The 25065-nt window shown below is 51.9% G+C and overlaps 1 protein-coding gene across 3 annotated transcripts; it reads right to left on the bottom strand.

Moving 5' to 3' along the window:
* Positions 1 to 353: 353 nt before the first annotated feature.
* On the bottom strand, positions 354 to 11773 carry LOC125917065 (atypical chemokine receptor 3). 3 transcript variants are annotated; one of them, XM_049623323.1, is made up of 3 exons: positions 11687 to 11773; positions 11346 to 11427; positions 354 to 2258 (listed from the first exon to the last, which is right to left on the bottom strand). In XM_049623323.1, the coding sequence occupies exon 3, from the start codon at positions 2230 to 2232 to the stop codon at positions 1144 to 1146; it is 1089 nt and encodes a 362-aa protein (XP_049479280.1). In that variant the 5' UTR covers positions 2233 to 2258; positions 11346 to 11427; positions 11687 to 11773; the 3' UTR covers positions 354 to 1143. The 3 variants fall into 3 exon arrangements, with proteins under 3 accessions (XP_049479280.1, XP_049479279.1, XP_049479281.1); XM_049623322.1 differs by lacking the exon at positions 11346 to 11427; XM_049623324.1 differs by lacking the exon at positions 11687 to 11773 and having other exon boundaries at positions 11346 to 11680.
* Positions 11774 to 25065: the final 13292 nt, after the last annotated feature.

The raw sequence follows: 25065 nt of genomic DNA, 5'->3' as shown, positions 1-25065 counted from the left end.
CCTGGGGGCACACACCAAGCCACACACAAAGTCCCGGGCCCTGGACAATTCTGGGCTGATGGCAGGTGAGAATCTTCCGGCACCACGTGGCCTCGAAGGCTACACTGACCCAGCATCTCCTTTCCCGCAAATATACCACATGACATTAAAAAAAAACTAATAACGACACATGAATAGAGAAAAACAGCATGAAATGTTTTTCCTTTTCTATCACCGCCTCCAAGCTGACCCCTTGGGTTTTGCTTTATGGTAGCGTTCTTGTTTTAAACACGTCAGGCCGACGTAACATGCAGCACAGATGTGTCGTTATTACCACACACACACGCCACTTAAATGTCACACATGCTTTTAAAACTGAGACTCAAATGCCTTCTTAGGAAAAAAAAAACTTTATTAAAAAAAAAAATAACTTACAAACGGAGAGAACTTTCTGGAATAAGACCGCTCGCTTTGTGCACAGCGTCGCAGCCCGGGGCAGCTGTGCTTTGTTTCGCCTTTTTCACGTATTTTTACAACACCCATAAGATCACAGACTGCATGACAGAGTCGTTTTGTCGTTCCATACCCCAAAGCACCACACAGATATAAAACTATCGTAAATAAAGCCTTTCCGCCAAGACTGGCGTATATTTATATACTTATATATTTATAGATATATCCTTTCAAACCAGCTAACAATTAATGTCATCCTTAGTCAACACGGAAGTCAAACTAGTCTTCAAACTACCACGCTCTGAATACAAGTCAGCGTTGTGCCTCCCGTACGACATTTAAAATATATTTAAACTTTCAAATACGTTTATCAGGTACACCGATAGTGAGAAAATAAAGTCTTAAGATTTAAATACAAATCGCCATAGAAAACCTTCGGGGAGCACGGAAAGTCCTATGTTACACAAGTGCAGGCAAGCCCATCCCCGCGGCAGGCTTGGGCCAACAGGCCGGTCACAGCTGCGTGAGGAGACACCGCCAGGACGCACGGCCGCGTGCCAGCCGCCACGGCGGCCCGTGGCACACGCTCCCCTCTTCCCGCCACTCGGGCGCCCGGCCCCGAAGCCCCCTGGCCGCGCGCTCGGGAAACGACGCATCCCGGTGCCGCGTGGAAAACGGGCACCTTCGGTCCCCGGGACCCCGCAGGGCGCGTCACTTGGTGTTCTGCTCCAAGGCCGAGTACTCCGTCTCAGACACTCTGGAGGCGTCGATGAGTTTGGTGAGGCCCGTTTTGGCCGAGTACTTAAAGATGAAGGCCTTCATCAGCTCGTACCTGTAGTTACGGTTGATGAAACTGTAGAGCACGGGGTTGACGCAGCAGTGCACCAGGGACAGGCACTGTGTGACGTGCAGGGCCGTGAACAGGAAGTTCTCCAGCTGGCAGGTGAAGGGCAGGTAGTGGAGGATGGAGAAGATGTCCAGGAGCACCACCACGTGGTAGGGGAGCCAGCACACGAGGAAGACCACCACGTAGGAGAAGATGATCTTGCGGCCCGTCTGCTTCTCCTGGTCGCCGGACGCCGAGATGGCTCGGGCCAGCAGGCAGTAGAAGACGGCGATGACGCAGGAGGGGACGGCGAAGCCCAGCACGACGGAGACCAGCTCCATGCTGATGAGCCACTCCTTGACGCTGTGCTCGGGGTAGAAGGAGCGGCAGTAGGTCTCGTTGTTGGACGCCGACGTGACGGTCTTCAGGTAGTAGGTGTCGGGCAGGGACACGCAGAAGGCCAGCAGCCACACCAGGGCGCAGACGGTGCGGCGCACCGCCTTCTTCCTGCGGCTCGACGTGCCGGCGAAGTAGGTGAGGGACAGGTAGCGGTCCACGCTCATGCACGTCAGGAAGAAGATGCTGCCGAACAGGTTGATGGAGAAGATGAGGTGCGTGATCTTGCACGTGAGCTCCCCCATGGGCCACTGGTTGTGCTGCACGAGGCTGACCACCCAGACGGGGATGGTGACCACCACCCACAGGTCGGCGACGGCCAGGTTGAGGACGTAGCAGTGCGTGTCGTAGCCGGTGGTCTTGGCCTGGATGGTGACCCAGACCACCACGGAGTTGGCGATCATGCCGATCACGAAGATGAAGATGTGGACGAAGGCCAGCGTGTACAGCAGAAGGCTTTTGTTGGGCATGTGGGGGCACAGCACCGTGTCCACGACGATGCAGTCGCTGCCGTTGCACGGCCAGCTGACGTCGGAGAAGTTCCCCGGTTCCGAGTAGTCGAAGAGGTGCAGATCCATGGTGCCGAGAGCAGGAAGCAGACGGCCTACACAAAAACCACACAAAGAGAGATGGAGCGGAAGAGCGGCTTCGTTAGGGAACGCCGGAGCGCCAGCCCACGTGCTTTTCCGGCGCTCCGTAAGCTCGGCTGTCCCGCTCGGGCTCGGTGGCGGCTTCCCAAAGAAAGGACAAAAGCCAGCCGCCGTGACGGAGCTCTGCACCACCGCCAAGAAAAACCTACCCGGAATCTTAAGCCCACGTGGTGCTAAAGACAGCAAGGGTGGCCGCTGTCTCTGTCTTTTCACGGCTGTGTTCTCAAGACGTCAGCAGCCCGGCCGACGAAATCAACACGGCCCAGGGGCCAGCGAAGCGTCTGACAGCCCAGGCGACGCTGACGGCTCGCTCATTCTCCGCGGAGGACAGCGGAGCCGTTTTCCCCACGTCCCAAAGAATGGCAGAGTCGATCAGTCCCTGGCAATGCTGCATGACCAGGGTCCTGTGCTGGGGTCTTAATGACAGCGCTGCGGATTCCCTCCCCAGTGTGCATCAGAAGTGTGACTGACTCGGTGCTTCTGACCTTCCTGCAGCACGCGTGTGTGTCGCCCCGGGTCTCAGGCCGCCTTCGCCCCGCGGTCCTGACGACCATTCGGTACGCAACGTCCTGCAGCTCGGGCGCCTGGGTGCACCCCAAACCCGCACCCCCCGTCCCCGGCTGGGCCGCGCGCTTTTCAACTAAGGGCAACCAACCGGCTGTGTTCCCTTCTTTTATTTATCCAACTGCTTCGGGAGCGGCTTGTGCCAAGACCCGGAGCACAAAAGTCACCACGTGCCACGCTTCTGGAGGGGCAGACACCTGTCTCCACCGTCTTCCCTGCTGACCTGGGGATCGTCACCATTTGCACATCCATAGAGGAATCCCGCTCCCAGGTACCACGGTGCCTAGACGTGATTTCTCCCGAAATGCACCCACCGTGAGAGCTGTCAAGGGCTGTCTTCTATGGGTGACCCCCCCCCCCGCAAACCTGAGGGTGCTGAGATCCCTCCAGGACCCAGCCCCGGGACGGCAGCCCCACTGTGTGACCGTGGGAACAAGGGCGACCTGCTGAGAGCTACCTTACAGAGGAAGGTGTTTGTGCTTCCTTCCCGCATGTCACGGGTAATGCCCCACCCCGAGTCGAGCCTCTGTGCCAAGTTCATTTACAGTGGACTCCAGGTCACCTAGGTGATCTCCCTGGAGGATGCACAGGTCAGTACTCAGGTGGCTACGCTCACGGTATGAGGACACACAGCCGGGAAAAGCACCCATCCCGAGACCAGACCTTCTTGGGTTGGAATCCTGACGCTCCCCTCATGGGCGGTTAACTTGAGACTAGTTAACCTGTCTTCCGCTGCACTGTCAGGGCACCAGAGCCATCGCAGAGTCACCCGGGCACCAAAGGGCCCAGTGCAGAGTCTAGCACATAGGGGACATGCTCTGCAAAAGTCCACCCCCGCCCCCTCCCAACCCTTTAGCAAAGGTCACAGCCTCCCTTAATTCTTGGTCCACGTTTGAAACTAACTCTTGCCGCCTAAGTAATTGCCTGTCCCTGCCTGGAAGGCAAAGGTACACAGAGATGGGCAGGGTGATAGGTTTACCTTCCAGATAAATGAACAGAGTCCCTGACAATGAGACATCCCACTGCCTCCCAGGACTGACTACTTCCTCAGCCTCGAACCCACAGCAGGTGGATCTCAGTTAGTGGAGATCACCAGCAGATTCCCGGGCACTTCTCCTCTGCGGGTTGAAAGTGCCCTTTGGTCCCCCCGTGTCCCTGCTGCTAAGGGGAGAAGGCTGGGCCCCCCGTGAAGTGCCCGCAGCCAGGAAGCCTGGTGGTCCTCGGAGCAGCCCACCAGGAGGGTCCCCGTGCCCTGCGACCACCAACTTGTGCAGGACCAGACCCACAGCAGAGGACGGCATCCCGGGAGACTCAGCACGACCAAGTTGCAGACAAAGAAACTCCTCGCGTGACCAGACTCCGGACCACCTTGTCTTAAGAGGCAGCTCGAGGACCCCCACGGGACACGGGGCAGCAGAAGAGACAGGGGTCCCTGACCCACTGGGTTGGCCTTAGGGTGGACAGCCAGCCCCAGACCGTGCCTTGAGGCCACTATTGCCACGTCCCCCTGGCCACTAACCTGCCCGGGACTGATCCTCTCCACCCTGACCCCTGAAGCCCCCGATTCCAGAACAGAACAAAGCAAGGATTTCAGCTTTGCTTCCTTCCTGGTTCCAAGGCGGTGACCCCTTCTCCCCCCATTTCCCTAAAATGAAACACATTCTGCAGCACGGCCTAGTTTATAAGGTGCTTTCGCCTCATGACCTCATCTGACCCCAGAGTCCCTGCAGAGCAGAGGACCCCTGCTGGAGGACAGAGGAGGGCGGGAGCCGGGTGGGGCTCCCTCCTCCACCTTCACCGCTACAGCCCTGCAGGGCCTCAGCAGACATGCCCCGGAGCCCCAGATCTGGACTGTCGGCGGGGGCCAGAAAGGAAGGGATGCGCCCCAGCCTTTGTCACCGTGACTGGGTCCAAGCCCCCCCACCTCTCTGCTCACCACAAGGAGACAGTGGGCTCCCGTGCCGTCCAGTGGTAAGGCGCTGGGCACTATTCAGCGTGCACAGCCATACCACACAGGGCGGGAGCGTATGAGAAGCCACCTGCCTCTCATGCCCTGCTCTTTTGGACCCTCTGGGGCTCCTGCCAACCGTCGCTGTTCCCAGAGCTTGAGTTGTGGCCAGAGAGAGTGCGGGCCCCATCCCGGGTTTTTCCTCCTCTGCCCTCTGAGCAATGAAAACCTGTTGTAGCGATCACGGGTCCTCCTAGGCCCTCGTGGGGTACACTACCCAATCCACGTGTCCTCTCCCTGTGGCTGAGGGGACACAGTAGGGCTCTTCCAGCAAGGGTTGATGGGCTGAAGGGCACAGCAGAGGCTTCGAGGCCCCTGGCTAGAGCGAGAAAGCCAGCTGGCCCGTCCATCACCGATCATCCACCACCACTCGGCCCAGGAGCTGAAGGCGGGGCCTGTGCCCTGACCACCCGCCTCCGGGGCACCCGCCTCCCAGGCACCCCCTCCCAGGGCAGGAGGCCCCAGCGGTCAAGAGAAGCAGGGAAGCACAGCAAGGAGATGAGACCAACTAGGAATCAAGCCTTCCACGAATCTAAACGGGGCCTAAGGAGAGTAAAAGGCCTCACCACAGCTTAGCCTCTGGTCATGCGGGTATCTTCCGTGCATTTGGCTTTGGAAACAATCAAGGGCCGTTTCCAGAAGAGAATATGATCTGACAAAGACAGTCTGCATTTTCTGTCAAATGCTGTCTGCCGCAAGGCCTGATGACAAAGCTCCCAGCAAAATCTGAGGGTGGAGAGGGCCGGGGAGGGGGGGTGCTGATGAACTACAGGGGCCACTTTAACGCCCAGCGTGTCCCACACCAGCTCCTCAGCTGCCCTCCAGCAAAAGCTGGAGGTCACCTCTGCCGGTACACAGACAGACAGACTGCATTCCGCATGAACCCCGGGGGATTTGCGCTCCCCGTCTAAGCATCAGGCCTCTGAGCCAGTCTCTGGTCTGTCTGTGCTGGGAGGCAGCGGAGGTCTGATGACACCCAGACCTGCAGGAAACCCCTCATCCCACCGGGACCAGTCACCTTCTGCTTTGCACAAACCAGCAAGTCCTTTCCCGCCAGCGTGGGGGCCAGAGCTTGGGAAAAACTCCCAGGGTCAGTCAAACCTGCACACTGCCCGCCTCCCTGCGGACTCAGAGCCCCGAGGCCGGAGGGTGAGACCCACTTTGACACCTAGGTTCACACGTTGCTCCTCTCGAAAGATTCAGGAGTCCCCAACTGCACAAGCAAGCATGTTTACTGAAGCACTATTTGTTAGCGAGAAAATTGGAGACAGCGTGGATGTCCATCAGCAGGGGCTGGTTTGTCAAAGCGTCCACCTTCTGAAATATAACATAGCTCTAAGAAAAACGAAAGGGACCCTCCTTTAGGAACACGGAAAGTTACAAGGTAGCCCAAGTGAAGGCAACGTGCCTGTGCCTACTCGTCGCATAATCTCACTTGCGTCCCATAATCTCATTTACGTAAAACAGGAGCAAAAGGTGGGTGTGTCTTTATATGCAAATACACGTGCACAAAGGCCACAGAAAAAAGATCTGGGATAAGTATAAAACTTTGGCAGGCAGCACAGGGGGAGGGGACGGAGGGGGGATTGTCGATTTGACTCTCTAAACTTCTGTGCCACTTGAAATTTGACCTCGAGAATTATGTACATTCAGAAATGTTCCACAGACCAGTAAAGGCTCCCTTTCCATTCTCCTGGACCACGGAGACCCCACTGACAACAAAAAGCCGGACTTTTCACTGTACGTCCCCTTGTCCCCAGCACTCACTGAGTCTTAACTGACCGCTCCTCTCCCCTGGGGTCACTTTCTATGGACCCTTGGGGGTCACCTGTCCCACACCTGTACTCAGGGACCATCACACTTCTGCCATTTCCCTATGGCTGCGGAGGACCTGGTGTCTGTCTGGGCCTCCCCACCGGCCTGGGGTCTGCAAAGGGCCTCATCCACCACTCCTCTTCGCTAGTGGTGGAAAGGTTCCTCTTTGTCGATCGGAGGACTTTTCTGGGAGATGAGCCTCTCCTATCTCAGGCTTATTATTCATCAACCAAGTATCCCAGACAACGAGTGAACTACAGCCAAGCGGCCCGAGGCATTCGTCTGGATCCAAATGGTCCTCCTGAGCTCACCCGGTGAGCTGGGGGGTCAAGCCAGAATTAGAAGTCCCCGGGGTTAGTAGGCAAGGGGTGGCGGTCAGCCTGCAGTAAACATGTCCTCTCCTTGGCCAAAAGTCAGTCCCTCCACGACGGAGACTGCCAAGTGTTCTGGCAACCGGCTGGCGTTCGCCAAAACTGCCTCCTGTGTGTTTGCAAATTCCCATCCCAGACCAGGAAGACTCTTCCCGACCCACCCCTTGGCTGCTCCTGTCCCAATGAACGCATCCCACTTCTCCCTCCTCGTCCGCCACCCAGGCCACAGGTCTCCGTTCTGTGTCACTGCGTTCACTTCTCTCCACATTCTTCCTGCCCAAGTCCCGCACCCCGACGACGTCTTCACCTTTTTCCACCACGGCCAGCACAATGCAGGGGCTCAACGCACTCACGGTCAGTAAGTCAGCGGGGTTCAGCAGGCTCCGCCACGCCCAGTGATGCGACGCCATCCCTGGGAATGGGAGTCCAGAAGATTCTGAGCCCCTCATCGAACTGAGACAAACATCAACGCTGTCCAGGCCCCCAAATCTTTGTGGAGCCTCCTCTGCGAGGGGCAGTGCTCTGGGGCATAACAGACCAGAATCACCACACCCCGCCCCCCAAGAACTTGCCAGTAACTGAGATGGGCAGCAAGGTGCGGGATTTCCCCTCAAGTGGCTTATGGGGGCCTTCAAGGAGAAGGGAAGGCGTGTACCAATGAGGCACCACGAAGAGCATCACTCAATTTGGCTGAGGCCACCCTCCCCGCACACGAAAGCTGGCGCAAGACTCCGTCTGGGGCAGGGGTGCAGGGAGTGAGGGGGTCAGGCTGGGCCAGTCCACCAGGAGCCACAGGGGTTTTGAGCAAGGGAGTGGCTTGGGGCAGAAAAGGCTTTGAGGGCAGGGGTGCCACAAAGCCGGGAGAAGGCGCACAGCCGGGTGCTCTGGTGGCCGGGGGCAAACAGGCGGGGAGGAAGGCGCTCCCCGAAGTCCCCAGTGGTGCAGGTACGATTTCACAGGCCAGGCCAGGGCTGGGAGGCAGCAGCTCGGACCCTAAGGGGGACCCTCCAGCCCTCGGGGCTCTTTGGGAGACCTCTGCCTACGGGTGACCATTTTTATTGGCTTTCTGCAATTTGGGATCTGTGTCCCCCCAGGACAGAATTTCACAGAGCAAGTCCGCGACGTCCAGATCCTATCACCCTGTTCAGCCTCCCTCTCTGCTGAACCTCCGCAAACCGAGGCCAGGCCAAGGGACCAGTTGATCTCGGTTTGTGGCTCAACATCAGCTCTCTTCCCTTTCGCAACTTTTCCAGAGACTTCATCCAGCGGGAGCTGTGCTCCGGCCTCCTTGCCAAAGCCCCCCCCCCACCCCACCTTCCCGCACAGCCGGCACGCGGTTCGCTAAGGAGAACCCGCACTACCTCTAAAAACGTGAGGCAACGGCCCAGCGCTGAGGTTTGGGTTTTGTTTGCCCCTTGGTTTTGGTGTTTTTACCGATGCTGCATTACATCCAACGGGGCAGTCCAGGAAAGCTCCGGCCCTGGCAGGCTCCCCGCGGCCATCTGCGAGGGCTGACAACAATTGGGGACTGGTGGGTCCCCCAGTGCCAGGCAAACAAAAATAATGCTGTCTTGACTGCCCATTCAGTCTCAGACGGATACTTACTTTACACAAGTAAGGGGCTGCTCTACGTCAGCAGGAAACTCAAAGGTCATAAAGAGAGAGTCAAGGAGAAAGAAAGCTTCCTACCCTGATTCAGATCTAGGCCACCTACCCCTGGCGGGGGGGGGGGGGGGGTCCTCACCATGCTTCCTGTTAACACGCGGGGTGGGGTATCTTCATCCACCTTTAAGCATTTGGGGGAGAAAATGAACCCCCACATCCAGAAAGCCCATCTGGTCTATTGTGCTCAGCTGCCCACAGGGAAACAGGGCTGTGCCCAGAAGGGCAGATCCAGAGAGCCCCACGTCACAAAGGCTGCCGTCTGGGTTGGCCGGGTGTAACCAGAGCCTTAGTTCCCACCCAGCTCAGGACCTGGACGAGGCAGTGGGAGGTCAGCCAGGCCCTCGGCCAGACACAATAGGGTTCCCAGGAGAAGGCGACTCAGTCTTAAGGCTCTGCTAATAAAACTCAGGGAAGATCCCCACAAAGGTATCTGTTACAGCAAGAAAATTGGAAGACGCTGTCTGTCTGGCCGACATGGTCCCCCACGCTGCCCACTGCCCTTTGATCTGTCCCTGGCCAACAGCTGTCCAAAGTCACCACTGAGATACTCAAGTCCCTCTACCCTTCAAGAAATCCATCAAGTGTTCGAAATCAGACAATCCCCTCTTTTGTTCCTTTCCTATTCTTCTCTCTCTCTCTCTCTCTCTCTTTATCTCTGCTTGCTTGTTTTTACTTTAATAGAAAATGTGTGTCCCAGGGCTCTGATTTTCCAGACGTGAGAAACACTGGACGTGACCCAGCCTCTGGGTTTCTTTCTACGCTCTACCCACGTGCAGGAAACTCAACGAGAAGGCGTTCTGACACCATTCTTGTTCCGAAAAGGAAAACTAAGTTCAAACGCTGTGCTTTCCAGTTCCAAATTCCATTTGTGCCCTGCAAAACCACGGAGAGAAAGCTAAAGTCCTCAAGTCCTGAAGGGTTTTTTTCCTCAGCTCGGTTTTACTCTTAGGGTTTCTAGAGTGTCCGTCCGCCAGCCTCAGGTCCGAGTAACCTCAGCCAGCTCCCACATGCCTCCCCGAAAACAGAAACCCCTCTGCCCCGATGATCACACAAAAAGCCACTGTTCCTGATGAAGTAGGTTTTTTTGTTTGGGTTTTTTTTTTTTTTTTTTTTTTTTTTTTTCCAATCCAGAAAGCCTATACTTTGCCTGTTCTGGGTCTGATTAGAAACCATAATACCTTCTCAACTCTCCCAGGACTCGCCGTTAATAAGGGAAAAACTCACCTCCAAAGTCCTGACTCAGTTAAGCACCGTCATGCTGCCTTGGCCACACTTTCTGGAACTTTTTTAAAACTATGACTGCAATGCATGCCCCTCTAAAAAACCAGACAGGCAGCAAAACACAGGCGTTTCTCAATTTTCTTTCGCCCTTCCACCCCACCCCCACGCCCACCCCCCCCAGCCCCAGGAGGCTGTGTGGCATCCAGCTCCCGCACATTCAAGTGTGCATGGCCAGAGACCCGGAGAAAAAGAGCAAATTGTTCCCAAGCTAGAGCGCCTATGTGCAACTTTGCTTTAGAGAAAGGCTCTGCATCTGGGGAAGCTTGCTCCTGACGAAAGGACAGGCAGTTTATCCATTTAAAAATCTATAGAAAGTTAAGCACAGACCCCAGCAGCCTGCCCTCTCTTTTCTAGGCAAGCCTATTCGACCTCCACATTTTCCTGGAATAAATAAAAGGACACAAAGGCAGCATCTGCGTTCAAAAAGAAAAGAAAAAGTTACCACATTGAGACTTTGCAGAATGAAGTTTCAGGGGATGTCAGCTCACCGAATCCCTTCAAAGAGCCATAAACCATGTCAGGGGGGCCCTCTGCCACTCCTGGAAAACCTAGTGATCCTGTTGTGAGCAAGTGAATTGGGGGGGGGGGGTGGAGAAAGAAGAAAAGAAAAAAGAAAAGAAAAAGGAAAGGAAAAGAAAAGGAAAGGAAAGGAAAGAAAGGAAAGGAAAAGAAAGGAAAAGAAAGGAAAGGAAGAAGAGAAGAGGAAAGAAAAAAGAGGAGGAGAGAAGAAAAAGAAAAGGAGGGGAGGGAGACAGCCAGTCTGACTTTTACAACTTCTCATTCTCTCTGGAAGTTACAAGTCTTGGCTAACCACCCACCCCTTGACCTCACTCCAAAGTTCTGCCTGCCAGTCACCCCTTGAATCTTTATGCAAGCTAACAATATAGAACAGCACGCATGTTCTACCCGAAGGGTACATTTAAACGACAAAATCCTAGACTTTTGTGTGTGTCTTTATTGTTCTCTAGTTGAAGTTGGACTTACCTTCCGAGAGCACGGTACCTACTCAGATTAGATCAGCGAGGATGCAATCAAGACACCAGAAGACCGGGCTGCATTTAACATTCACCCTCCCAGCTTCCCCGCTTACAGGATCTGGTAATCCCCCAAAGCACCGAACTCGAGCACGTTCTGGAATCCCACAGTTCAGTGCTTCACTTGAGGATGCCTCTTAATAAAGTGTACGTCTTTCTGGAACTACAGATTTCCTGCCAATTCTATTTCCCCACTGGTATCCCGGCACGAGAGAGGTTAAGCGATGGTGCCAGGCTGTTCCCTATGCCAACTCGGAGCCAGCCGAGCGGACGGTCTGCATTCTTGCTAAGCTCTCCACTTACCGGAGCTTCAACACCCACAGCAGCAAATCAACACCAGATTCCTAAAGCCAACACACCCACGGAGCGCGCCGTCCACCAGTGCCTGAGGGAAAACGGCCCTTTTTACTTTCTGCAGCCCAAAGGTGAAGCCCCACGTTAGCACCGCGCGTTGCAAAAAAAGCAGCCCGTGCAGCATGCAGCCCGTGCTTTCGGAGACCAGACCTGCACGCCCCGGGCAACCGTCAGTCACAGCGATGCAAAGAGAGTCCTCGGTAAAAAGACCGCTCGGCTGAAGAGCAGAAACCCTGCCCGCCTTGCTTCCCTTCCTCTCCCGGCAGGGCTGCCGCGAGGAGCTGCCTTACCTCCGGGCTGGGCTCCGGCTCACGGCTCCCCGCGCTCACCGCCTCCGGGCCGAGCAGTTTGCAGGACTGAGCTCGCCGGCTGCGGACCTGCATTATATACACTGCAGGAAGGCGCCTCTAGGTGGCAGCTTTGTAACCCGCATCTCCCTCCCTCCCGGCGCGCGCGCGCCGCCCCCTCCTGACACACACACGTGCAGGGACACACACACGCACGCCGACACGCACACACACGCGCATGCACGCAGGCACGCGCGCACACCCTTCTCGTAACCCGCCCCGCCCATCTCGGGCGCAGCTCTCCCACCCCCTCCGGCGCACTCCTGGGAAACCCCAGCCGTCCTTGACTTGCAAAGTCTAAGGAGGCCACAAGGTCCGGACCCCACGGGGAAACATATGTCAGCAAAAGGAAAACTGCAAAGACACCCCAGCGCTTTGCAAAATCGTCAAATATTTATCTGGTCTCAGGTATATCTTTAATAATCCCATTACCACCAAGAGTTCCTCTGAATGCCTCTTGGCCCTAGGGAAGACTTTGTTCCCAAGACAAATTGCTCTGACCTTCTGAACTTCGGTGTTGATTTATTTGGCCTGGGTTTTCTTTGTTAATTCCTCCAAAACAGAAGTAACAGTTTGGGTATGAGCAATTAATCAGCACCATTTTCTGTGCCCCGGGAGTGGGGGAAAGGGCTTTTGAAATAGATTTTAAGAATTTATTCGGATAGTTTTGTCTGTGAAGGATTTTAGGTCCAGAGTCCTTGAAACTCTAAGCAAAATGGTGTTCCCGAGTGCCTACCCAGTGCCAGGCACACATTAGGGGTATAATAAATGTCTTCTGATAAGGTCTTTTTCTGAAGTGAGTTTAGCAAGTGCTTTATTATGATTACTGAAATCCGCATTCTCATCAAAAAGCGTAGAGCTTAAGTTATGCCCATGGGGAATTCAACTGAAGAAAAACCAACCATTGAACAAGGACGTAAACTTTCACTTTTAAAACCATGCTCACTGAGCTTTTTTCCCCCTAATGTGCAACAGCGTGTGACTCTGGTTTGCTTTCTGCTTCTTGTGGGGTTCCCTAAGGGCACGTATGCGTGGAGGCACCCGCGTGTTCCCCCTTTCTCCCCAGCTAAAACTTTTTGCCATTCTTTTTATACTTCTCCCTAAAAATAACAGCAGACAGCCCAACGCTGCGCCTGGAGAATCGGAAAGGTCAAACTCTCCCGTGGCGACAAGGCCCTGGTGTGGAGAAAGCCCTTAACAAAAGAAATCCTCTTTTCAGATAAAAGCTTCCCATTTTCCTCCGGTGCCAGAACTCCAAACGCGAGGGCCAAGCGCACACCTGCTCCCCGCCGCCGGCCCCGCCTCCCCCAACCAGCGTCCCCACCCCCACCCCGGGATCGCGGAGGGCGTCGGCCCGCCCCTTCCCGCCCGTCCAGGCCGGGTCCCCCTGTCGCCTGGGGACCCAAACTCCACCTCCAGGCGCCTGGGGACAAAGCTGCGGTAAAGGCAACTGCGGGCAGCTCTGGGTGCGCACGCCCAGGATCGAGGGCAGACTGCAAGAATACTTTTTCCTAACTTTCCCATCCTGGTTTCTTCTTGTGCCTGACCCTGTGTCTGAGCCGCATGGGAATGTAAGCACCGGCCAGCGAGCAGAGGTCTCCTCTGTGACACTGACGCACACCGCTTCACTGTGTATCTCCGTGAACTTGAGATATCGACTTTGGAGGACGCCTTTCTCCTTAGGGAGGCTCCAGGGTCCTGGCGCAAGAGCTAAGCACAGGGTGGGCTGGAATCGGCTGTGAATTGCGCGTGCTGTCTCTAAAAGAAAATATGCACTGGTGAGAAACGTGCCGCAGGATGCAGTGGCTAACGTGAGGGGAGGAAAAAGCAAAGTCGTTGTTAAAATTAAAAAAAAAAAAAAAAAAGAACCCTCCTGGGTACAGAGGGTGGGGCCCCGCACTCCCCTCCCCACGGCGGGGTGGGGATGCAGGAACCTCGCCCCCACCTGCTGGGGTGCAGAGGGCGGCTGGGCCAGGGGTACCCGGGATCCCCCCCTCCACCCCCGCCACCGTGGCTCGGCTGCGTGGGCCCTGCCACCAATTCTGGAGGCACTGCCTTGAAAGGGAACCAGATTCCAGCGTCCCAGGCCCTCAAATGTCTCTGGGAACCCTCCCAAGGTCTGCCCCAGCTTTGTGGAAAGATCCCTTTGGAAGGGAGGGTCACACTTCATGGTTAACTTGGTAGCAATGGGTTTGGTTACCCCCAATGGGAGCGTCTGAGCAGGCAGGAATGGGCATCTGTCCTTAAAATTGTCCCAGCTGCCTCAGGACTCAGTTCTAGTTGGAAAGGGTGGTGAAGGGGTTTTCAGCCCAGCTCTGGGCTCTTTCCCTGTGTATAATATGAACCTGAGAAGTTAGACTCCACAGAGCAGACTCTCCCCTCTGACTTAATTTGCCTGCGGATAAAATAAATCTAATAGATCCTTCTACTCTCGCTGGGCTCTGGAAGCCTGAACCCGCTCGCTGCCTGAAACCCCATCTGAGCCTTGGTAGGCTGGGTCCGGGCTCCTCCTGAGCACAGTTACAATAGAATCAGCCTGGACTCTGGTGGCCCCAGAGACGCTCAACGGCATGGTGGGCCTGAAGACAAGGCTGACTTTGCCTAACGGCGGTCTACACTCCAGCCTGAAGACTGTCACACAAGGCATTGCAGATCCCTGGAGTCATGCCCCTGGAAGAAGCTTCATGCTCTAGTGCCTTGGCCTGGTGAGAGTCGTCTCAGCTGGCACTGGACGTGCCCCCTGAACATCGGACGCAAGGCCCTTCTGTGGGGGAAGGGCCTAGAAGCAAAGACAGAGCCCCACACCCAAGGAGGTAGGGTCCCCAGCCTGGGCTCTGTCCAGACAGGTCTGACTTGGAGCCCCGACTGACACACCGTGTCTCCTTAGGCAGCTTAGCCTTTTTGAACATGAGGTTCCTATCTTCCAAGTAAGTATAGCAGACCCTTCTTGTCAGGATTAAATGAAAGGACGCGTATTAGAGACATCGTGGCGATTTCTTTCCCTCCCCCCGTCCCCGTCCCCATCCCCGGCTGAGTCAAATTCCAGTGACACAGTGTGTTGCTTTTGTTTATTTGTTTGTTTGTTTTAAGAACTAACACAGATATGTAACCCAAGGCTTGCAGCGTTCTATGAACTTTGATAAGGTTTGGACAGGTTTCATGACAATAGCTGAGTCTGAACATTTGCTCTTGGCCCGTCTAAGTGTTTTGTCCCACTTTTGTAATTGAGGAAGATAAGACCCACAGAGAGGGGGTAACCCGGCCAAGCTCGTGAATGGAGGGGATTCGAACCCAGATGTGTCCGGCTTCCCCGCACTCGCCATCCCGTCTGGTGCCACAGGAAGACGTACTTTTCAAAGAAAAAAGGAAAAGCCATTGCAGAATATATGTCGGGCTGTCTTCAGCGGGGGTCCCTGAGAGCAGGGTCGTGGATGAGAATTCAGGGGCAACCCACGAATTAAAGAAGTGCTCCAGAGGAAACTAGCAAGCGAAGGGACGACACAAGCCGAGCTAGGATTCTGGCCAAGTCTCAGCGGCAGCCTGACCCCTCAGGAGCCTCCAAAGCCTGCGTCCTGATTTTGTCCCGACTGCAGGCAGGGATGCTGGCTTTCATACTCCTACACCTTTCAGAGCCTGGGTCAGGGTTGCTGGGTGGGAAGGTGGGGAACGTAACCTCCCCTTACTTCCCGCTCCCACCCCGTATGGGCAACGCAGCTCCAGTAGCCTGACGTCAGTCTCGCAGAGATGCGTTCCGGTCACAAGCCTGGACGGTCAACCCCCATTAGATAGACGCACGGACATACAAGGAAGTCAGCAGCCTGTGGGAACAATGCCACCAGTGCCCACAGTACTAGGCATCAGTGGTACCTCTTTGGGCAATTTTGACCCAAATAAGAGAATATCCGCTAATTAATACTCAGACCTACTTGTTTCTACCTCAGGACCTTTGTACCTGACATTTTCTCTTCCTGGAATGCTCTTCTCAATGACCGTTGTATGGTTATGTCCTCCTTCTTATTCAAATAGTGACTTAGGTATAATTTTCTTAGCAGAACCTTCTTTGACTGCTCTGGCCCATGCCAATTACTCTGTCCTTATCCTACTTCCTTCATGGCACTTTCCACCATCCAGAGTTTCCGGTTTCTTGTTTGTCTTTTCCCCACCACAGCATAAATTCGAGGGTAAGAGTGTTGCTGTTTTGTCTTGTGCTGTATCCCTGCTGTCACCCGGAGTGTTTGGCACATGGCAGTGCTCATAAATATTAATGGAACGAAGAAGCTCAGAAGAAGCTCACTCTTGAATCAGGTTCTTGACCCCTCCCCCCCATATTTCACTCACCTTCCGCCTCATAGAAATGATTTGGTGGGAGGAGTGCCAATTAGGACAGGGCTCAAGAAAATGTTTTAAGGAGTCTTAAAATATACACACTGAAAGTAGGCAAAACTATATAGGTACTTCCCACAACATTGTGACCCCTAAAAATGTGAAAAGGGAGCAACTTCCTTAGTCTGGCAACTACACGTTAAAACGACCGGATGCCTCCAGAAAGGCTAAAATGAAAATCAGTGAATGCTTGCAAGGATGCGGACCCTCCAAAAAGCTCGCGCACCTGTGCTTCGCAGACCGTGTGGCAAAGGACCAGTGTCCTCTCTTTTTTCCCCCAATGTATTGCACACCAAGCCGTGGTCCTACTGAGACTGACCGGTGAGGGGCTCCTGCCCCCGTGTGTCATCACACGTGTGCAACATACCGTGTCATACGAGGCTGCTGACCATGCGTTTGTGTGTCGCAGCAATGTCACATGTCTTTTAAAACTTTCTAAATGCTCACTGTCCATTTCTGACCTCACTTCTTTGCCAACTAGTGGTGGATCGCTCACAGCCCACACTTGGAGGGACACAGCTGTACCCCAATGGTGGAGGCGTAAATTGGCACAGCCATTTTGGCACTAAAGTATTTTTGGGCACAACATATTTGCTAAAGTTGAACCCACGCATACCTATGACCTAGCACTTCCATTGCAAGGCACAGCTTAAAGGTGAACCTACTGCACCAAATAAAACACACAAGAATGTCTACGTAGGACTCTGTGTAAGAACTCCAAACCGGAAATAACCTGACATTAGCAGAAAAGAGTATTACGGATCAATATCCGTCATGAACATAGGGACAAAAACTCCTTCAGTGAAAGCAAACCAAATGGAACAATGTATATCATGACGGAGTGGGGCTCATCCTGGAAATGCAAGGCAGGTTCAACATTTGAAAGTCAATATAATTCACTTAAGTTAACAAAATAAAGCATTTGAAAAATTCAAAATCGATTTGCAGTAACACCCTTCAGCAATCTAAAAATAGAATGACTTTGATTATATTTGGTTCTTCAGTTTGATACAGGGGCATGGATGAATTTGATACAGGGCATGTGTGAATCCTTAAAAATTTTTTAATGTTTATTTATTTTCGAGAGACAGAGCGTGAGCACGGGAGGGGCAGAGAGAGAGAGAGGGAGACACAGAATCCAAAGCAGGCTCCAGGCTCTGAGCTGTCAGCGCAGAGCCTGATGTGGGGCTCGAACCCGTGAACCATGAGATCATGACCTGAGCCAAAGTCAGATGCTTAACTGACTGAGCCACCCAGGTGCCCTGGTGTGTGTAAATCCTTAAATCTAATGTCACTTAATGGTGAAAATTGAATGCTTCCAAAACTGAAAAAAAAGGAAAAGATATCAATTTTCACCACTTCCTCTCCAGCATGGTGGTCCTAGCTATTGCCAATAAGGGAGATGTAAAAAAATAAAGACATTTGGCTTCTGCACCTTCTTTGAGAGACGTGGGGAGTATGGATCCACCTACTTCTCGGCCATGTTGCCCCCCCCCACCCCGAGATACCGCCTCACGCCGGTCAGAGTGGCCAAAATGAACAAATCAGGAGACGAGGGATGCTGGAGACGATGTGGAGAAACGGGAACCCTCTGGCACCGTTGGTGGCAATGCAAACTGGTGCAGCCGCTCTGGAGAACAGTGTGGAGGTTCCTCAAAAAATTAAAAATAGACCTACCCTATGACCCAGCAGTAGCACTGCTAGGAATTTCCCCAAGGGATCCGGGAGTGCTGACGCAGAGGGGCACTCGTACCCCAATGTTTACAGCAGCACTCTCAACAATAGCCAAATTGTGGAAAGAGCCTACATGTCCATCCACTGACGAATGGATAAAGAAATTGTGGTTTATATACACAATGGAATACTACGTGGCAACGAGAAAGAATGAAATCTGGCCCTTTGTAGCAACGTGGATGGAACTGGAGAGTGTGATGCTAAGTGAAATAAGTCATACAGAGAAAGACAGATACCGTATGTTTTCACTCTTATGTGGATCCCGAGAAACTTAACAGAAGATCATGGGGGAGGGGAAGGGCGAAAAAAAGTTACAGAGGGGGAAGGAGGCAAACCATAAGAGACTCTCAAATACTGAGAACAAACTGAGGGTGGATGGGGGTGGGAGGGAAGGGAAAGTGGGTGATGGGCAGTGAGGAGGGCATGTGTTGGGATGAGCGCTGGGTGTTGTATGGAAACCAATTTGACAATAAATTATATGTAATATAAAAAAATAAAAATAAAAAAACAAAGATACGGATTAGAAAGAAACATGTAAAATCACCTGTATTAACAGTTGATATGAGGGGCGCCTGGGTGGCTCAGTCAGTTGAGCGTCCGACTTCGGCTCAGGTCACGATCTCGCGGTCTTCGGCTCAGGTCACGATCTCGCGGTCCGTGAGTTCGAGCCCCGCGTCGGGCTCTGGGCTGATGGCTCAGAGCCTGGAGCCTGCTTCCGATTCTGTGTCTCCCTCTCTCTCTGCCCCTCCCCCGTTCATGCTCTGTCTCTCTCTGTCTCAAAAATAAATAAATGTTAAAAAAAAAAATTAAAAAAAAAAAAAAACAGTTGATATGATTATTTCCATAGAAAGTCCAGATGAATATACAAAACAACTTCTAGAACTAGCTGGTGAACTCAGGCCCCAGATGGGGCACCTAGATTGTTCAGTCAGTTAAGCGTCTGCCTTCGACTCAGGTCATAATCTTATGGTTTGTGAGTTCGAGCACACATCCGGCTGTCAATGCAAAGCCCGCTTCAGATCCTATCTCCCTCTCTCTCTGCCCCTCCCCCACATGCTTCCTCTCTCCCTCCCTCTCCCTCTCTCTCTCTCTCAAAAAAAGTCAATTGTATTTCCATGTATCAGCAGCAAACAATTAGAAATAAAACTGCAAGATGCCTTTATAATAGCACCAAAACCCATAAAACACCTTGGAATAAATTTAACAAAAAAAACACATGAGACCTCTACAACAACGGCTCTGAGGGAAGGAAGACCACAATAAATGAAGAAATACACCACGTTCGTGGATTGGGGGATGCAACAGCGTTAATATGCCAATTCTCCCCACATTGGTCTGTCCAGTCAATGCCACTCTGATCAAAATCCCAGACGTTTCTTTTGGAGGCGTTGGCAAGTTGATTTTTAAATTTTTATGAAAATTCACACGACTTCAAAATAGCTAAAACTGTCCTGAAATGGAAGAATGTTGGAGCAATCAGTTCGTGATTCCATGGCTTACTATAAAGTTAGGGCAAGCAATCTAGTGTGGTATTGGCGTATTAGGCAAACAGAGCAAGGGAGTAAGATAGTTCAAAAGTAGACTCAACTGCACAGTTGACTGATACTCAACGATGGGACTATATCAATTAGCAAAAGTTAAGAGCAATTATATTACTGTATCATAGTAGAAATCAAATAATCGTTGTCTGTAAGGGTGGGGAATAACGGGGAGGGAATTTTCTGGGGTGATGACAGTGTTCTAGATATCGATTGGGCCGGGGGTTACAGGGGGTGTATGTATTTATCATATGTCATTACCTGTTCACTTAAGATCTGTGCTTTTCATTACATTTTACCTCAATTTAAAAAAAAAAGTAAGTTGTAGGGGCGCCTGGGAGGCTCAGTCGGTTAAGCATTTGACTTGGGCTCAGGTCACGATCTCGCGGTCTGTGAGTTCGAGCCCCGCGTCGGGCTCCGTGCTGACAGCTCGGACCTGGAGCCTGCTTCCGATTCTGTGTCTCCCTCTCTCTCTGCCCCCCTCTGTCTCTCTCTCAAAAATAAACATTAAAAAAAAAAAAGTAAGTTGCAGACTGTACATATCAAGTGACGCCATTTATTTAAAGTTTTAAAGCACTCAAAGTCCTTATTATTTATGGAAATATACAAAAAGCCCACCTAGAGGTAAGAAAGGCTATAAACCAACTTGAAGACAGGGGTTACCTCTGAGGAGGGAGAGGAGACAGGGGATGGACGGGACACACAGAAGTATCTACACAGTCTCTGCAGGATTTTTAGTCCTTTAGGCAAAATATTCACATTTGTTGGATGTTATCGGTTGAGCACAAGGAGATATTTTACAGTACTTGCTGTTCTCTGTGTTTGAAATGTTTCATTTCAGCTTGTACGTTTGAGGAAAAGGGGGAAAAATGGAAAGTTCTGAGCGAAGCATCGCTTTCTCTCCGCTTCATTGTGAAGTCTGACACCGAGAAGAATGTTTGTCTGATGTCTGAGTGAGTCCAGGCAACTTCTTCGACGAGAGTGTATCAAAGCACGGAGGGGCCTAATGAGACACCAAGCGTGTCGGGTCAACCCTAAGTCTCCTTTTCCCGAAACTTTGGCAACATTCTAAAGCACTGTGATTTCACACTCCTCGAACTTCAATATATAGATCGTAGCTTCAAAGCCTAAACATGATTTCAGCCCCCAAAATATCTAACCTGAAGATCGTGAAGAAATATCTGCACACAGCTAATAAAATTCCTTCAGCAGATATGGGTTTTGAAAGTACAAATTTCATATATGCTAATAGAGTCACACATTTCCGTTTCCACCAATGCTTGAAAATGTATGTAGAGACTTTAAAACACCACGTAAGGTCAAGCTAGTAAGGGAGACTCTTCCTACTTTCTTTCTTCCTTTCCTTCCTTCTTCCTTCCTTCTTTTTATTTTTAAATAATTGTAACATCTTCGAGCGAAGCACAAAACCTCTTTTTTTCCCCTCTGAACTGAGAGTAAATTGTTGACATGATGCCCTCTCACCCCCTAAATACTCAATGTGTGTTGCTCACAAACAGGCATATTCTCTTTCTTTACCCAAATGCAGCCACCAAAATCAGAAAGCTAACGTTGAGACATTCCTACCTCCAAGCCACAGATCCCATTCAAGTCTTGCCAATTATCCCAAGAACACCTTTTGCAGAGAAAGGATCCTCTGAATCGTGGGTTGCCTTGAGCTGCTGGGTCTTTTCCGTTTCTTTCAGTCCGGCACACTCTCTCAGCCTTTCCTTGACATTTATGACCTGGCACTGTTTGAAAATAACAGGCTGGTTATTTTATAGATTGTCCTTCCATTTGAGTCTGTCCGATGGTTCCTTCTGATTAGACTCCAGTTATGTGGTTTTGGTGAGAATTTCCAGGAGTGAGGGTGTTTTTTCATTGCGACCCATCAGATGGTGAACAATGTCAGTCTGTTCCACAGTGTTCTCTCTGATCTCTTGATTAGGGACTGTCTGCCAGATTATTCCACTACAGTTACTCTTTTCTCCTATGTGATTTCGAGAGGAGATAGTTTGAATCTGTGCAAATATTTAATTCTTAAAAAAAAAAAAATTTAATTCTTCCTCAAACTTTCCGTTTCTTCATTTATTTATAGCTGCCTGAACTTGTGGTTCCCTGTCTTATCTAGTGAGTTATAATCCCTTACTCTTGAGTATTTATTTTGCAGCTCAGATTTCCCCTGATTTGGCCGGCGGTAGTTGGCTTTTGTATCCTTTTAAAACACCCTCATCATTTTTTGAAGCTTCCATTGTTTCCTGGCACAAGAATATGGTCCAGGCTCATCTCGTACTTCCTCTACCCCAGCTCAGAATCACCCTTCCAAGGAGCATTACTAAACTGTGATATTTAGAAGCCAAGATCTTGGTGCAAAGTGTGCTCGCAGTTAATGTGTATTGCAACTCCGAGGCTCGCTCGGTGGTCAGAGCCAAGACGTGTATGCATGCACGTGCACACACGTGTGTAACAGTGGGTTCACACCAGCACCTCTGATTCCAGTCCAAGAGACAGATTTCATCCACATGTTCTCGCTTTCCATATTTGTAACTCTCTTCTCCTTAGTGACAATCTTAGCCTCCATTATCCTTATTATAGCAGTGTATTTGACCGTTCCTCTTAGCTTCCTGTTGCTGCTGTAACAAATAACCTTTTCTTACCTTTTTAGAGATCGTAAGTCTAAAAGCATTGTGCCAGCGGACGTAAGAATCCCCTTAGGAAGGCTTCAGGGGAGACATGTTCTTGCTGTTTCCAGCTTCTAAGAGGACACCTGCAGGCCTTGACTTGGCCCCTTTCTCACGTGCTCCGTAATCGTGTTCTGTCCTCACATCTTCTACTCTTGGCTCTGATCCGCCCCCCATATAAGGACCTCGTGGTGACATTGGACCCACGTGGATAGTCCAGATAATCTCCCCATCTCAAGATCCTTACCTCAATCACATCTTGCCATAGAGGTAACCCTCCTAGGTTTGCAGCAACAAAAGATGTGTTTGGGGATCAAAGATGTGGACATCTTTGGGGCGCCTTGTTGTCCCTCTTCCCCCTGTGTGGATGTCGTCCTCGTTCTTTCTGGTCCCTGACACCCGCCACAGGACTGACCTGTGAGAATGCCCTCCTTATCCCAACCTGAGCCTCCCTGGCTTCCCACCGTGGGCCACACACAATTGCTTTAGGACCGAATTGCTCAGGAAGAAAAAGGAAGAAGCAGGGAGCAGCAAGATCTTACTTCCGAAACATACTTTTTCTAAAACTCACTAACAACAAATTCCCAAAGTGACCATTTCAAATTATATTCGCTTTCTACAGAAACCCTGTATCAAAGACGTGAGAGAATGGTACCCTTGCCTCTTTATTTTTCTCTTTTCATGTTGGGAAAGCTGGAGTTGGCGTTCTTTGTTGATGATCGCCAGAAACCCATCTTGAGCTAGTTTCAGCAAAGAAGATGCACTTATTGGCTTCTATAACCAAACCAAGGCAAAGAGGTACCAGGACTGGCCTCAGGGATGGTGGGCACCAGGGACTCCGATGGCATCAGGCGCTTTCTCTCTGCCGTCTCTGCGTCCGTCTCATCTTAGATGCCTTCTCTCTAGCTAGAGTCAGGGTCGCAGACAGCCCTTTGCGTTCATAAGGTCTTAGCTTCTCTGTGAACAGAGACTTCTCTTTCCTGCCACCATTTTTGAAAAGTCCCATTTCTGACATTGATCAGGAGTCACCCCGTAGATCAATCACTGTGGCCAAGACAAGGTCAGTTACAAGCGCTCCTATTTTGCCCTATCGGAGCACACTTGGAACGTGTCTGGGGACAGATATTGCCAAGTCTTGCAAAGAGACCCACACACATGGACGTGCATTCATCGCCCTGCTTGGTAGAGTGAAAAGGCTCTGAGCTGTCAGAGAGGTCATCGGGTGTCTGGTTTACAAGAGACAGAAGCGTTGGGGGAAGAAGCAGAGCCGAAGGGCCGAGTTCGTGTATCTGAAGAGCTCCCCTCAAGACAGGTGGCGGGTGTAAGGTAGACGGAAGAGGGCTCGTCCTTCTGGCCGCCGCAGGTCGCGGCTCGCGCCCTGCTGCGGATGCCCCGCAAGTAGGACTAGGATGCAGCAGGGCTTTTAAAGTCCCTTCCGAACTCGACATTCAGCGAAACCCTGCTGTACGCTTACTGACATACTGCCTCTCGGCTACAAATTCACCCTTTTTTTACTGTCTTGTGACAAGGGGCGTGAGCCCCTTGCATGTTTTTACCGGGCCAGTTGGCGTGATGTTTAGTTGTGTCAGTGGAGGGGCCGGAGGGGCATGGCAGAAGGAAGCCTTTCGCTTCCCAGTTTGGCTGTGCCACTTACGGAGTTCCCTGTGTACGTGGAAGCCCACAGCAGCCACCAGCTTCCCCCCGGCCCCCTACCTGGTTTTGTGGCAGAAACTTGGGTGGTTTTTGCGCAAAATCCATGTTGCCTCTGATGACACGTTTCACGAACACCTTTCCCCAGTGCTCTAGAGGACGGAGTTCCGGTTAAGTCCTGACCATGAGTCACCATAGCAACATCCCTGGCATCCAGGAAGCCGTGGCCATGCCCTCTGCCACGAGGCCTGGGTCTCGGCCTGGTGGTGATGTCTGCCTCTCTATCTCCCAATCCTCTCTTCCTTAGAGCCCCCTTACTTCTTGCTGGCCATTCCCTCCTTACTCTAACCCGTTGTTAGAGTTAATAATGTTTTACATTAGAACCTCCCTATTCAGGTTACTGTGTGGTTTCTCTCCTGTTAGCCCCTGATGGATGCATCTGCCTTGCTCCTCCCGGTGTCTTCTCCCTCCCTCCCATTCAGAGTGTATCAGACCCTCACGGATCCAGAGACCTTTTCTATAGATCTGTGGGCACAGATTGTAACTCACATTATTTATGTAAAACGCACAAAGGATTAATAACCCCTCAAGGGCAAGGGAAGGTTTCTTAATCACCTATTTTCCCAGAATGGAAGAGAGGAGAAGGGGCAGGTATCAGAATCACCTGGAAGTTTCTCCCAACTGCGCTTTCCTCCTGGAGCGTAAGAACCACTAAAGATTAAGTCCGTCTCATAGGGCGCCTGGGTGGCTCGGTCGGTGGAGCGTCCGACTTCAGCTCAGGTCATGATCTCATGGCTTGTGGGTTCGAGCCCCATGTCCGGCTCTGGGCCGACAGCTCAGAGCCCGCTTCGGATTCTGTGTCTCTCTCTGCCCCTAAGCCACTCGTAGGCTGCCTCTGTCTCTCTCAAAAAGAAATAAAAAGTTTTTAAAAAAACACTCATTTAAAAAGAAAAAAAAAGATGAAGTCCATCTCGGACTCCCAGCCGTGGCTCCGAGTTGCTCTTTTAGGGCATGGCGTCCTGCCCTTCAGAAACAAAGACACCTTGTGAGCCTCTGTCCTGGACCCTGTCTGGCAACGGGGCAGAGAGCGGGCATGAAGGAATTTTCTGACCAAAGACCTGCGCAAACGGAATAGCGATGCAGGACAAATCTCCCGCAATGGCTGGAACAAGTCGAGATGAAATAATTAAAACATCACCAAAGGAAACACTTTCCTTTTCCGCAGGTCGTATTTTTTTGAGACCCTTCCCACCCCTGTGACCGTCACAGGTGCTTACAAACCCGCTGTGAACACAGGCCTCCCGGGGTCCCCACCGTGAGCGACCTGTCCCTCAGCCCT

Source organism: Panthera uncia, unplaced genomic scaffold (assembly GCF_023721935.1).
Source record: "Panthera uncia isolate 11264 unplaced genomic scaffold, Puncia_PCG_1.0 HiC_scaffold_1448, whole genome shotgun sequence".
In the NCBI taxonomy this organism is placed as follows: Eukaryota; Metazoa; Chordata; class Mammalia; order Carnivora; family Felidae; genus Panthera; species Panthera uncia.
Note: the sequence above shows the minus strand (reverse complement) of the source record. Positions and strands in the feature narration are given on the sequence as shown.